The sequence below is a fragment of the Neospora caninum genome, chromosome Ia (assembly GCF_000208865.1).
Source record: "Neospora caninum Liverpool complete genome, chromosome Ia".
In the NCBI taxonomy this organism is placed as follows: Eukaryota; Apicomplexa; class Conoidasida; order Eucoccidiorida; family Sarcocystidae; genus Neospora; species Neospora caninum.
This window is the reverse complement of record NC_018385.1, coordinates 32,807-48,072: the sequence shown is the minus strand read 5'-3', so window position 1 is coordinate 48,072 and position 15,266 is coordinate 32,807. Positions and strand designations below refer to the sequence as shown.

At 54.3% G+C, this 15,266-nt stretch overlaps 2 protein-coding genes across 2 annotated transcripts; both read left to right on the top strand.

The window, feature by feature from the left end:
• Positions 1-121: 121 nt before the first annotated feature.
• NCLIV_000040 (putative transmembrane domain-containing protein) lies at positions 122-4,366 on the top strand (the record flags this gene model as incomplete). The annotated part of the gene is made up of 7 exons (XM_003879492.1): positions 122-1,070; positions 1,311-1,525; positions 1,847-1,972; positions 2,439-2,502; positions 2,675-2,875; positions 3,276-3,381; positions 4,132-4,366. The coding sequence occupies 7 exons, from the start codon at positions 122-124 to the stop codon at positions 4,364-4,366; spliced, it is 1,896 nt and encodes a 631-aa protein (XP_003879541.1).
• A 3,945-nt stretch (positions 4,367-8,311) lies between these two features.
• NCLIV_000030 (conserved hypothetical protein) lies at positions 8,312-13,996 on the top strand (the record flags this gene model as incomplete). Its single annotated transcript, XM_003879491.1, has 1 exon — positions 8,312-13,996. The coding sequence occupies one exon, from the start codon at positions 8,312-8,314 to the stop codon at positions 13,994-13,996; it is 5,685 nt and encodes a 1,894-aa protein (XP_003879540.1).
• Between the last annotated feature and the right edge of the window lie 1,270 nt (positions 13,997-15,266).

Below are 15,266 nucleotides of genomic sequence, written 5' to 3'. Positions count from 1 at the left end.
GCGGAACACATGCGGAAGAAGCATGTGGAGTCACTCATGGTGCATTTAAACAGGCCAGCCCTGCCTATTATTGTCATTTTTCCCCGGATGTAAACAGTCCACTTTTCCACCAGGCTCCAAAATGGGGTCAGCCTGGTATCTCCACAAGTTCAGTGCGTTGGTCTGCGTCACATGGTCAACCATGTGGTGGGTTACTCTTCTCCTTTCATTAATGACTTCCCTGCCCTGCCCATGGCAAATTTGTTCGACTGCTGGTCTTACTGCCCGCGCGCCGGAAACGTTGGCTGCAACGACCACGGAACACCTGACTCAGCTTGATCCAGGTTTGTCTGGCCGCGCAAGCCCAAAACGTTTTGTGAGGAATGCACCGTGGAGTGCTGCAGTTTCACGCCACGGATTCCTGCGTGACCAGCCACCCAGTGATGCTTACCGAGGCCAGATCAGCGAGTTTTCAGCGAGTGGCAAGGATCACACAGTTGTACCAGACCAACTAACCAGCCCTGAAGACACTCTCACATCGTTCTTAGGTGCAAATTCAACGGCCGCGGCCGAACCGCCTGCTTCAACCACAGGTGGTCCGTACTTAGCGCCACGGCCGCTGGAGACGTGGCTACCGCAACCAACCCCTCCTGCCGGTCCTCTTTCTGATCTCCCCCTGCCACATCTCCCAGAGCTGCCAGTTATCTCCTACGTGAATACGACAGCCATGCAGTCTCCTATTGCTACTAGGATTGCGAACGCTCTGCCATTTGTGAACGTCTTGCCTCCACCTCCACTCGCCCCACTGCCAACATCCGTGGTTAGCAATGCGCCACCGGCCCCAGCTTCACCCGAACCTGTGGTGGCTCCTGCTGCGTCTTCATCTGTGCCCCAACAGCAGACACTGGCTTTCCAGCCAAGCATCGCACTTCCTCTTGCGACAGCCACAACACCTCAGTCTGCGTCGGTGACTCAGCCGAGTCTGAATCAGCCACTCTCACCTAGTGTCGTTCCCGCTTCAGGAGCGATGCCTGGGATAGTGGCGCAAGCCTCATCCACAGTTCCAATATCGCCGGTTATTCCGCTGAACGGTATGTCACCCACAGAAACGCCAGATGCTCACGCCGGCGCCGTGGTCTCAACTGCCAGTGGCGTCATCGTTGTCGAGCCTGCTCCAGATAAGTTGCGGGAGCCTAAACGGTTTCCAGGGCCAGGCAATTCATGGTGGAGTCTCCGTTTACATGTTACTGTACCGGGAAGGGATTACATACTATACCCATACAGTTTTCGGAGATGTAGCAGCTGTCCCTGTATGTCTGTGCATGCTGCAGTTCCCGTTTCATCCGAAAGTCAAGTTCAAGGAACGATTGCAACGCCAAGTGACGGGGGCCCTCAGCATGTGGCCCCAGAAAGCCAGCCAGAAGAAACCGAGGTCAAAGAAGGACATGACGTCTCAATCTCGGATGCCGGCATGCCATCGGAGGGGGATGAAAATGCGGGGAGTGGGGTCACTCAGCTGGGTGCAGCGGAAGAGCTACTACAGTCTGTAAGTCTTACAGTTGTTGGTATTTTGTTCTTCACAGCTACCCGTCGGCACCATACGATACCATAGCACCAGCGAAAGGCGTTTGCGTGCCACGGCGTCCCCCGTCGAGAGGCTTCTCCATCAGCAGTCATTCCTACACATTCATCACGACCGTACCGCTACTGGTTTGTGCCGGTCTCCTCGATCCCGGGAACCGATGTGGTACGGGTGTTGAATTCGATCGGAAACGGCCACAGAAATGGCGTCAACCAGGTCTTTGAATTCGCTTGTTTTTTTTACTTCAGACGCTCAAGTGTTTTGTTGTGCCCCGTTCTTCTGCAGCCTAACAACGTGTGCTTCGACCGATGCACGTGCATACCGGTCGTTATCGGAGGCGTTAGTGTCCTGGTCATTAGCGGTGTTTCCGTTTTGGCGGCGACAATTCTCATGTCTCAGTTGTTTTCCAAGGTAGAGTTTTTCACTCCAAATGCGACCTGGTAACAGCTGGTAGCTTTGGGGAGTGTCCCCTCTATTCGGGTTTATTACATTGTTTGGATGGTTTTCACTATGTTTGGCCGTCATCACATCGCTAAGATCGTTCAGTCGATGTGGCAAATGGATTGGCCTGGTTGACCTCGCACACTCTTGCTCTCTGGAGGGTGTGGTAATCTTTGCAAGCGTCTACCGAAGGTGTACACATGAAGACTAGTTCCTCCGTGCTTGCCGCTATCCTCACCTTGAGATCAAAAAAGAAGGAATGATTGCGTATATACGGATTAACACTCCTGTTTACTGTGCGTGGATTTATCGAGTGTTATGTGCCGTTTCGGCATATGACAGACCACAGAGAGACGGTGATAAAGATGCCATAACCGGGTAGTCCGCGACGGGACACATGCGTTTTGCTTGCTGCAACCCCTTGCATGTGTGTCAGGGTTTTTTTTCCAAAAACTTCTTCCGCCACGGTGGCTGGGTGATACTGTTGGCATCTGGCGTTGGTGAGTGTACCATATGGGTGCATACTTCCCCTGTGCCGTCCAGCAGTTGGGTAGTCAAACACTGACTACTATCCACCTATCAGCATCGAATCCACAAACAAGCGCAACTACAGCTGTACGCTGTGCGGCTCTGATGATCCTCGAACTCGTATTATGTTTTTGGTTTTTTCAGGCCTAGTTGCTGGAGGTTTGTTGGGTGGACTCGTTAACCAGTGCTGGACGAGCGCACTGTATGCTGGAGGTGGCTTTATGTCATTTGCTGTCTCCTCTGTACTGGTGGGGACGCGAGGTGCCTGGATTGGCGGTTTCGGTGGATCCATCGCAGGAGCCACAATTGCTGGACTTGCTAGCGCAACCCCTGTAGCTGTAACTCGTAAGCCACTGATCGAGCTTGCAGTGGATTCAGAAGACGTGCAAATAGCAATTCTTCAGTGTTCAGTTAACGCCGGTGGTGCCCTTCTGCTTGCTCATCGGATTCTGTGTTTGTCAGTTGCTGCATTATCGTCCCACGGAACCACTTTTATTGATCATGATACGTTTGGAATCGCTTCGACGGTGTACTACCAATGCGGATGGAATAGCATTGCTGCTTACATAGAGAAGGCAGCGCTTAACCGTTTCTCCCCATCAAACGGACCTAGTGCTGAGGAGATGATGACTTTGCAGTTCATGCGTACGGAAGTGGCTGCGTTGGCACTTTTTCCTCTTTTGTGTGAACGCAAGCACAAGCACAAATTCAATGCTTTGGCTGTACCCTGCGTGTGCGACTGCAGTCGGCCTTGTATTCGGATTACTGGCTGGCATCGTTATTGGCTTCGCCCCCATCTTGACGGGAGTTGAAATGAATGTCCGCTACATACGATGGCGAACGCGAGCGCAGTAAGGATTGTCGGAAACCTGAATTCCTTGTTTTGTGAGATACTGCCACAGAGCAGTAAGTGAAAAAAACTCCTGGTTCCCGCCAATGGTGTTGTGCGCCAGAACTCTGGTTTGGGGCTGGGGGTCGTTGCGGAAAATTCTGTCACCGGAAACAACCGTGCAGGGAATGGAGCGCAGGAGCAAGTCCTAAACTTGCTCTCGCTTCTCATGGGTTCGAGAAATCTTCCTCTGCGATGGCTTCGAAGACTTCTGCCGTTTGTGGGTAATGCAGCAGCGTTCATCTGTCAGTTTCCGAGCCCCGCAGTGGTAATAGAGTGTGGCACGCATAGGATGGTACTTGGACCTGGGTAAAACGTAGGTATCTTGCTGATCGCATACATCATGGCAACCATGTTGCTTTAACTCGTGTTACGTGTTGGTTTATACAGAAGTACGCGCTGCAGTGCAAAAAAGCGGGGAACTGCGTCGCCTTTAAGACATCAGTGAAGTCCGGCTGACATGCTTGGTATTTTTGAGAGACACATGAGTCAGTGCCCGAGGCTTGTTGCATTCTCAAGCATAGTGAATCCGTCCTACATTTCGTGTGGATTAATTCACTGGGATCTTCGTCCGTAATTTTTTCTGCGGCCGGTCTGACTGTTGTCTGGAAGCATCAGTGGGTGCCCCATCGAAACTGCGAATGGCGTGCACATGGCCTCCTAAAGGTGGTGTGCCATCGCGTGTTCAAACCTGTGTCTATCCTTGCCGCAGCAGGCTGGCGTCTAGCCGTTCGCACACGGACGACCACAGACGAGGTACGTTCGGCTTCTCTCCGGCTGCGGACGGCTCCAGAGGCCCCTCAGAAACTACTGGGGCCCCCGGATCAGGGACGACCCTTTCCTTAGGGGGTGGCAGTACACGGAGACTCCGCTCTGGGAGTGTAACGAGTGAGGAAGCGATCGACCCTTTCGGGGACGATCGAGAAATTGTGGCATCAAGGTTGTGAGATATGTTTGGGTGTCATACAGCATCGAATTTCTACATTTCCCCGCATTTTGTAGGGGGTTTATCTCCCAAACATCTGTGCAAGTAGTTGAGGGCTACTGCCGTGTTTTTTAGGGTCGATACTACGCACCCCAGTGCTTGTAAACTTTTCCTCCTCTGGTCTCCTAATGAAACATAGGTCGCTTCCCTTGGGACGCAGCCTCCGGTGCTGTTGATATCGGTTACAAACTTGCGTACGTCCGTTGTGTTGTTCGTCTACCCATCGCGACGAAGTGTGACTCGTCCTGAGATGGTGAGAAGCGTGGACGGCTCCGACTCACCCCTTCGGTTTTCAGCCACTTTTCTTCAGTAAGCTCTGGCACAATGCAGCAACTTGGTGCCTAGGGGCTAGGAACTGGTGAAACATTACTCACTGCAAAGCGACTGTAGAGCCATGCCTTCATAGTTAGACGGACTTGCTCTGAAACGGAACATAAACAATAGTGGCTAAGCCTGACCCTCGCGAAAAAGCCTATGAATGAGTGGTTCCAGCGGGGGGCTCACAACTAGAGAAATCACGAACCGACTAGCCTCATGCCGCATGGATATGTAACAAACTGCTTCACGCAACGTTTCAACGGCAGAAAAAAGGAACGTAAGTCCAGTCCGTCGGTATATGAGTTCGTGGTGGCGGAGACTACCTAGCGGGCACCCGGAAGCGCGAGTGGGGACCCCGCGTCGTAGCAGTTCAACATTATTTTGATGCGCTTCAAGGTAATTAATAGTACCAGAACAATCCACCTCCGTGGCTAACGAGCACAACAATTCCTCTCTGAGCGCGACATCAGGACCGAAAGCGCATCGAGCAGGAGTGCTTTACCTGCTCCGCACTTGTGATGACAGATGTTCACGGAGTTGTCTCAACTCGGTTACCTCTGAGGTCACCAACGCATCACACGCAGATTGTACCAGATGCAAAGCATGAGAATGGAAATCAACCGCTGCTGCATGTATCGCTCCGATCGCGAACTCCTTGAATTAGACAAGCTACACGGAAGTCGCTATCCTTCACAAATATTCTGCAGCAGCGCTAGCATGGACTATGAGGAGCGACGAGGCCACTGAAAAGGCCGACAGTCAGTCGAGCTTCTAGGGCTGGTGCCAACACGTTTCTCTTTCGAACAGCACCGAAATGTCTCGGCCTCAAGATGGGACTTACTTTCTGGAATAAAATCGAACAGGCGTGTTCGTAGTCATACACACAACGCAGCGTTTTGATCGAGCCCCTTTGACGAAAGCGAAGTGCAAACCAGTCCTGCGCGTAACAGACAAAAAATCCCTGGTTCTACTGGCGTCGAACCCCCAGTAGTTTCCCTCATTCGTCTCGGTCTGTGCCACAGTTGCTCCTGTTGAGTGGGACACAACCCACTGACGCTTAGCTGCTACAGCATTCTTGAACGTGCCAGAGGTGTTGATTCACATCACCGGCATTCGTTAAGGTCGTTGTGTCGGACTAAACCAGCTTAAGACATTCTGACAGGCACGGAAATGGCTGTCACGCCACGTTACGCTTGAAAATATAACCTCCTCTGCCGTCGGAAGCTGCTGACTGCTGTAGCAGCCACTATGTTTTCCAGGAAAATCGAGGTTTTTTGTTGCCCTTATATTTGGGATGCGCCGTGTGAAAGGGCTACTGGGTTGAAAACCAGGGAGACAGCGAGCTTGTCTTGATCGTACACTGCGACTTCATCAGACTATCACCTGTTTCTCGGGAGGTTTGGGGTTCAGCCGCCCATCAATAGTTTGCAATGGGAAACTCAGCAGCGCAACCCACGTTGTCTCCTCTCTCTCAACGAACTGAAGAGATCGCAGCCGCCAGCGACTGTCAGACAGCGCGCGTCTTCTGTTTCCATTGCCCGACGGTGACCCCCCTTCGGCTTTGTCACCCCAGTCGTTCTGCGTTGTTTGCTCCTATTTCTCCCGTATCGATCTTTCTTCTTTTCTACTTTATCGCTGCCGGTTTTTTCAAGGAATACAGGGTATTCCATCTCAAGACTCTTGTCCGCTGCCGGTTGTTCGTCCAGTGCCTCCGGCGCGACCTACAACGACTGCGCACGACGTCTGCTGCTTCCAGTGGCGAAAAACAGCTGCCGGTCCCGCGCAGCTATGCCGGAAGTTTTCACACGAGATTGAACTACTTTGAAGCGTGTTCGCTTACTCGTGCGTTTCTGCTCTGTAGTCAAACGCGCAAAAAACGATATTGTTCCAAAGCCTCCCTCCAGTTGCCGGTTCCTCATGCACTCATCCAACGCAGGTCTTCGTTTGCACCTTCGTCGGTTGAGCAGCTGCAGTGTACCTACTCAACAGCGCCGGCGCCCCAGTCGTCAAGCAGACACCTCATATCTGGCTGGTGGCCGCCGGAAGGGCACGGTTTTAGTTGGCGTCTTCTCGCCGCATTCCCCACCTTTGAGCGCGCGGTTTTGCCTCCTGATTCGGACACGTTTTCCGTCTGTGGCCGCTCGTCAAGTGCCCTGTCGCCAAGGAAAAAACTCTAAAGTTTTGCCCGCACCTTGCCCCCCTCCCCCCCTCCGTCCCGCTGCTTGAGGAACCGGCAAAGCGCGTATTTTGACGCCGTGAGGAAATCACAGCTGCTACAGAGTTGTGTTACAAAACAAAACATTTTCCACTCTTCGCTAGGCGCTTCTGGCTGTGTGCTTTTCAGAGTCAACCGCCGCTGTCTCACTAATGACACATCCGTATTGTCGCTGCTGTGTTGCAAGGATATCCAGTGAACGCCCGGAGGCAGATGGCAAAACGGATTGCGCCGAGTGGCGTCCGATCACGGTGCGTTAAGCTTTTTCCACTCGTGAGCTGCGTCTAACGAGCTCCGAAATACGTCTTCTTTTTGACCAAGTTTCGTGTGCAAGATGAGTTCTCCACGTATAACTGTGTACATGGACGTTGAGTGGTTTGGCGTGGCACGCCAAGGCTTTGGAAATGTCGAGTGGACTTCGTGACAGCCACCTTGTCTTGTCTGTTACACGATTATTGCCCTCGTAGCGTCGTGAATATTCCTCAGGTGTGCGCTCACCGCCGCCACCGTAAGCTCGTGAGCTACGATGTCCAGCGGGTTCCCGAGCCGTAGTGGAAGTATTGCGCTGCAATTGCTCTGTGTTATTGGCGGCTCCTAGCCACTCATGAGGCAACGACTTCCAGATGTTACTGTCGCCTTCCGAGTCTAGAAGCTTCTGTGTGCAAGGGCGACTGTTTTTTTCATTTCGCAACTGGACAAGCCCCTACGAGCTGCTTGTCCAGTTGCTGTCGTTGTATTCCCCTTCGTTATTTCAGCAAAGTTATTTCCATATCCATGTGGACCGTTGGTGGGACTTCTTCAGTCCTTACATGTCACTGCCACTCTGCGCGTGTCCCTATCGATTCTTTCTAAGGTATTTCCAGTTGGTGGTTGTCAAAGGACGTGGATGGTATGAAGTCATTGCTTCTCTCGGGAAACCGTGTCGCTGGCGGAAAGGAGTATGCGATGGTGGCCGCAGCGACCGACCATTCAGATTCCGCTTCTTCGGCTGCGAAGAGTGGAGCCATGAGTTCTGCTTCTGTTCCTGTATTGACCGCGAAAGCAGTGCCGTCGAGTACGGGATTTTCGCTGAAGGGTTTTCTTCTCGATGAGGAAATAAAACTTCAACAGGAAAGGCTCCAACATATGCTGCATCTCCGGCAACAGCAGTCGGGCCGCCGTAATCGAGCCATAGTTGATCAGACGATGCACCACAGTCAGTCGGTTCTCGGACCGCATCTTACTAACCAGAACCTTCCAGTGAGTGCGCCGTGTTCTGTGTTGTACGCGGACCAATTCATCTCGTCGGCTACACGGCACCGACACCGCCTCCCTTGTCCAGAGTCTCTCGGCCCCTCGAATCCAGCAAAGTGTCAAGTGCTGCAGCGTCAGCGAATGGGATTCGTCGGTGGTGCCCCTCCGTCCAGTGGTTTCTCTCAATCTTCTGTCGTGGAGACAACCTTTTGCGATTGTGATGGTACGCAGCGAACTGGACGGGACGTGTCCTTTGCTCCAGAAAATAGGGGTGAAGCACCAGGAGTCGAGATCAGTCCAAGTTTCACCGCCCGCGAGTGTCTTCAGTCGTCGCCCTGTCTTCCTCCGATTCTTCTTGCGGCCGAGTCTGCTCCCCTCGCTGGTCGAATGACGAATCCGTCTGCGCCTTCTGCTCAGACGCACGCAGCTTGTCCGCAAGTTCCTCCGGAGGGTCAGGTTCGAGTCGGAGGCGGTCACCCTCATCTTCCTCCGCAGTATCCGATCCCTCCACATTCGGAAAGTGGCGCCGTATCACCGGCTTCACTTGCGCCCCTTCCAGTCCACAGTTCTGACCCAACTTCTGGCGATCCGCATGATAGATGGGATTTTCGCTGTGAGGGCTCACCGGCAAGAACTTCTTTTCATCCGGGTGACACGGCACACTTAGCTGACATGTCACATTCAGCTGGTTCCCGTGCTTTCGAGCACTGCAAGATCAGCCACGAGGCCATCGCGGGAACTGAAGAACAGGAGGAAGTACCGCAGACAAGATATCTGTGTCGTGACCCACAACGGGGCTCCTCAGATTTGATGGCTCCGAGTAGTAATTCCGCGTCGCCGGTCCCTAGCCAGTCTTTGGTCGCATATGCTACAAACAAGAAGGGAGAACCGGCAAGGATGCCTCTAAACAAAGCTCTCACGCGCCTGGATCTGAGCCGGGCCGTCTACCAGAGAATGAAGACGGTGGACGTACAGCGGGGAACGGAGTCGGTGCTGCTTGAAGAGGTTGAGGACGCCTTGCTAAGGGGACCTTCTTCTCCTGCACATGAAGGACCAAGTACACATTCTCAGGCCTACAGCGATTCAGACTTCTGTCCGCGTTTATCGGGGAAAGGAGAATGTGGCGATGGAGGTTTTGCGTCCGGTCCGGCCTTCTCAGCGGAAATGGCCAATTGCGGCGATGTGGGCAGCGAGGCAGCGAAACTGAAGATGCTGGCGGAGAAACTTCAGGCACAAGAAGAGGAGAAGAGAACAATGCAGGAAGAGAGTTTTCAGGTTGAGCAATTATTGAAGCGCCAGTACTACCAGGATATGCGGAAGAAGAACGCAGAAAATGAGGACTTGAAGAAGCAGCTAGGTCGTCTGCGGGAAGAGATGGACGCACTAAATCGCCATCTCTCGGCAACCCTGCAGCACAAAGACCAACTCCAAAATGCGCTGGCTCTCGCTCAAGACGCTCTCACCCATGCAGTCGACAGCATGGTGTTCACGCCTCGAGCTCCGCTGGATCCGCAGTCACCTCGCTCTCAACCCACACGTGGCGGCTCAGTCTGTAGCAAGGCAGTAACTCCTCTTTTACACAACGCGGTAGCCCCTCCTCTAAGGGAAAGGACGGATTTAGCGAACATTGCTGTAGAAGACCCCGGCAAGAGGATGAGTTCGAATCCGCAACAAATCGGGGAAAGGACTGTCTCTGCTGAGTCCTTCGCTTCGTCCTCCTTGAGGAAAACAGGGAGCACAGAAGAGAGACAAGGAATAAGCAAAAAGGCAGCAGGCGGCGCGAACGAGGCGTTAAACGATTGTTGCGCTACAGCAGAAGAGACACAGACCGAGGCCGCAGAGTCGAAATCCAGAGTAGAAGAGAGTGCTGAAGGAAACGGAGAAGGGGCAGAGAATGAAGGTGATATTTTGTGTGACCGATTGTGGAGTCTGATGGGTCGTCTTGAGGAGGCTGCCAGTCTGCTTGATTCTCAGAACCTGGACGCCGAAGACCAAAGGGCTCTCACGATCTCGCTTCTCAAAGCATGTCGGATGTGCAGCGCAGACAACCGCTCAGCTACGGATGGAGAAGAAACATCCAGGGGGGCCTCAACTCGAGAAGACCCAACCATGGCGGAGGAATCTTCCATCGTCTCGGGTGTCGGTGTGCCAACCGAGAATCGTCGTTTCAGCGCTGAGGGCTCTCTCCGACTTGAGCCGACCGCGTCGCTGTCCCCCTCATCAAAGAGAGCTGCGACTCAGCGACAGTCGGGTGCCGAGAGGTCTCACGAGGAGCGGGATCGGTTGACAGAAGACCAAGTGCGGGAGTTGCAAAATGAGGTCATCACACTAAGGCAGAACTTACAGATATTCACGGGCGACGTCGCAGCGGCACAGAAGAAGCACCGAAGGACAGCAACCGGCGAAAGTACAGGAGGTTCGGCGAGCCTGAGTGACTCTGTGGACGACGGTCGGTGTCTGTCGTCAACTGACGAGCTCATGATTCAGAGACTGGATGAATTGCAGAAACTGAACGCGCGTTTACTTCTGGACAACACCGTTCTTCATCAACTTTGTACTCGCCAACCCTCCCCTGTGCGTGTGCCGTCGCTACACCCGATGATGGCGGGTCCACGGGGTTCGCTCCCCACTTCTGTGCCTGCTCGCTCGTGGAAAGCTCCTTTGTCTGCTTCCCCAGCGCCCGGTTCTCTGCTCCACCCGTCTGCATGTCTCGTTTCTCTCCCTGTGTCCACACCGTCATCGAGCCATGCCACTTTCCCAGTACCGCAAGTCCTTGCAGGCCTCGACGCCACACATGACGCGGCTCATCATGCTCTGTCACCAGGAATGGCGCTCCACATGATGCCAGGTCAACAGAGCACGACCCCCGCTGCCTCGCCTCTGCACTGTGTCGGCCGTCCGGAGGGTCAGAGCGCCTCGTCCGCTCTCCATAAGAACAGCCAGGTGCTGCCTTCGGCCAACTCTCGTTCTCTCTTCCCGGGTATTTTGCCTCCGGAGCAAGGGAGACCACTGGCACACACGGCAGCGCGTCCCGCTGACTTCCAAGTCGCACAACTAGTGGGGACAGATGGAGAGAACCGCCCCGTCTCTGGAGAACGAGACAGGACAGGGGCTCTGGAGTTGTGCGAGCGACAAACCGCGGAGCACACCGGGGACAAGGAGCCACAAGTGCAGGAGCTATGGCTGAAGACAACTAAGCCTTCGCTGAGGAGCCGAAAGAGTGAAGGCGCGACTCCCTTCCCTGACGCACAGGCGAGTGAGGCGACCGCGCTTCCAATCAAGAGTGCCACCGAGGCACATCGTTGGCCAGACTGTAAACCCAAAGGGGTGGGGCGCCGGAAAATGGTGCCATCCCAGTCTCAGCCTGTTCTCGGCACGGCTGAGAGGCAAGGCAGCAGAAAGGTGAAGCCAGCCTTTTCGCAGTCGGAGGATTCTGGAGCCGGATGTCACCGCAGCGGGGACGCGGGAACGACGTCTTTACCTCCTCTTTTCGCCACTCAGACTGGAGAAACTACGAATCAGCGTCCTTCAATGTGCAAGGGGAAAACGGTAGGGGACGCGAAAAGTGAACAAGGAGAAAAAACGTATCCTCGCCTTCCGCGACGAATGGTCAAGCATTCAGTGTCCGCAGTCGAGCTGCCTGTCCTGCGCGGCCCCCTAGCCGAACATGTCTCAAAAGCAGCGAGAGGAAGTGCTGTTCCTGTCTGGTCTTCGCCCTCGAAGCTCCCTCCGTTGCTAACAGAGAACACTCAACGCGTCAATTTCACCTGCTCGGGAATGGCCACGTATAGCACGTCGCCTTTTCATCCTGGAGCGAAACCCGTGTCCGTCTCCATTCCCGACGCACTCGGGCCTGGAGACGTGGGCGCACGGGCAGCGGTCAGTGGTGTATACTTTTGCCAAGTCTCACCTGGCCGAGCCGCCGAAGCAAACCAACTGGCGGTCTGGGGACGAGGCTATCCGGTCTCCGTAGTTGGCCTCCACGGAAATGTGGGCCAATCTGTTGCCAAGGTCTTTCAGAGAAATGTGCGGAAGGGAAGTCGAGGAGACGAGACTGGTCGCAGCCACGGCTCGCGAGGACAGAGTGGAGGTTTTTTGTGGGCAGCCGGGAGCGGAAGTATCTCTCGTGTGCAACGGCGAAGTGTATCTTGTGTATCGGGGGCGTCCAGCGAGCCTGAAGCCCGCGCAACTACCGGCTCAGATCGGGTGAGACATGCTCAATCTACGAGCGACGAGGCTACAGTCAAGTCTGCACTCCACGCTGCCCCGGGGTTCGCACAGTCGCAGCTGAAAGGGAGTGATGTTCGCCAGGGGGTCAGCTCGTCTCCACTTTCTTCTAGACCGACGACTCCCGTGACGCCCGGTACCTCAACATCGACAACGCCACCGTTGCATCATGTCCAAAATGGCGGCTATCCGTATCACCTAGGAGGCCTTCCTTATTATTACTACTTGCCCGGAGTGCCAGCACCCGTCTCGAACAACTCAGACAACACATCCTGTCAGGCTCTCCGGGACCACGCTCCAAACTCGACAGTAAATTTCCGTTATGTGGCGTATGCGTACCCCACAGTCAGCACAGCTCCCACGTCTTTCACGCCTCTTCAGGTGTGCTCCTCAGAGGGCGTCTCACCGGAGTTTCGACACGGCGCCAGTCTAAGCCGTGAGGGAACTCTCCCGCGGACGGGTTCCCGGCCAAGTGCCAGCCTGTCGGACTGCGGAGAATCGGGTGCCGCTGCCTTCGGCTCATGCGCCTCCGTGAACCAGATGTGGGACGCAGCAAGGTGTCCTCATTCACGAACGGCGGCTGCGACCCACTGCCAGAGACATCTGGAGGCGCCGCAATTCATGACTGGGCCAGGATCCCGGGAAGTTCTCCACAACAGTGGAGACTCGCGCTCCACAGAACATGTGCTGTGCGATTCTCCACAAACGAAAGTTGCTCCAAGGGCAAGTCATGCGGCTTCACAATCCACACCGCTTCTTAAGAGCACCCGTGCCCCTCCAAGAGCTCCTGCCACGCCTCAAGAAGGTAACCTGACAGGGCCGAAGGCTAGATTAGGCCGAAGTTCGGCCACGGCATCTAAGCGGTGGGGCGTCTCTCCGACTAGCGGGACTTTCCGCCCCTTCGAAACGTTTACGGCCTTTTTACAGAAGCAGTTTTTGGGACTTGCAGGCACAGGCACGAGCGGCGCTTCCCAGGTGGGTACGGCAGATCAAACAGCTGCTCGAGGACGAAGCCTAACGTCCCCAATAAGGGGAAAAGCTGCGAGGGTCTCTTCTGGAGGTACAGGACTCGGATCACCGGAATCTAAAAAGATGCAGCCTGGAGCAGGTGACAGATCTGCTATGCGGGCGCGACTGACTACCTCTGTGGCCGCTCCGTCGCAAGGTCGTTTACGAAATAAAGACACGGGAACCCGATTGCACCGTGTGCGAGCCCCCCAGAAGCCGAGCGGCTCCTTTGGACCTGCCGTGGGGAGCAGTCGTGAGCAGGAGCTTAGAGATTCACCAGGAGATACGAAGGCCACGTGGTTGCCGAACGGCCTTGGAACAACGAGTACGGCAGCCAGCCAAATCAGTTCTGCCAGTTCCAAGCAACATCCAAAAGGACCACTCTGCGGAATGAATGTGTTTTGTGATGTTCCACTTCTCCAGCATTCATCTGTTCATCACTTGTGCGAGGACGCGGCGTCTCAAGGCTCTCTCATCTCGACGCCTAAATTAGAAATAGAAGTCGAAGACCGCCGTGGTTCTGTTCCCGTCGGACGGTTGTTGGGACCTGCTGTGTCGATGTCAACCCTGTATCAGTTACAGGCACGGTGAAGTACGCGGGAATCGCTCTAGCAGGAGAGCGACGCCACAGAATTGCTACAGCCACATGTGGCGTGGACGTTTTGCTGCGGGTGAAGAGAAGGCGTGGAGCTGCAGGTGTTGTGACTTCAGTGTTCTTACAACCTGTGTGCGAAAATGTGTGGTTCTTGCTGCATGTGGGGGAGTGAAATACGAATGCAGGGACGTTTGTATTCTTTTTAAAATTGGAACTGTCATTGTTTCTGCGCCCACAGCCGCAGGAACGGTTTGATGCAAGCTATTCGGTGTCTTGGTCACTGAGTTTTAGAGTGGCCAATCGTGCCAGTGACTTCGATCCACATGGCCCGTCAGGTGGTTTCTTGTCTTACCGTATGAGGTGCGCCGCTTCTTGTCTCTCACAGCAGTGAGAAACTGTCTCCGTTGGATATCAGTTCGAGTGGATGCCGCGCCCGCCTAGTAGTTTGGGTGTTTTCCATTTTTTTGCTGCGATCTCGAAGGAGATCCCGACACACCACCAGGGGAGTCGTTGCACTCAGTCGCCGAGCGTCGGGTGTGCCCGCCTCAGGCGTTGATAGAGTCGCTTTTTATCGCTTACCCGCTAACAGATGTGTAGGCATTGTAAAACGGCAATCTGAACCTGCACAGCCTTGATGCCGACGTACACAACCTGCTCTGTCGTGGTGGTTACCGTGACGGGCGACGCACAGTTTGGTCATCCCTAGCGGCGCACGGTAGAGCAGCTTTCCTCTGTCTGCTCCAGCCTGCGTATTGCATATCCTGCAAAGCACTTGCTGGTCAGCAACAATCCTGGGCGCCTAGAAGCCACGAGTTCTTTTGTGTTATGTTAAGGAAAAGAATGTTTCAGTAGGGGGGGGGGCGAGGTAGTACCAGAAGGCTGCTTCCGTCTGTTGTGGTAGAATAACTTTCACCCGCGTGAAATAAGTGTCAAAGTCGTCAAATTCTGCCCCTGTCAGGTCTTCCAAAAGAGGTAGGGACAGGTGCTGCTAAGTCGTAGACGGGAGAGAAGAGGCACACCCTCTGATTCTAATGACCACCTCCAAGCGGCAAATTTTGCCAGGGGCCGGAGGCGAAACTTGAAACGGCAGACGGTCTTGTCGATGCTATCAAGAGGGATCCTGAAACGGCGCCTTCCTCCAACAGTGCCAGAGTTACTGCCATACCGGGCGACAACCATGAGGCTCTTGGGTAAAGCACTTTACGTAGGCAGAGTTTCCTAACGAGTCATTTGGTCCAAATATGTTGTGCCCCTTTGGCCACATGT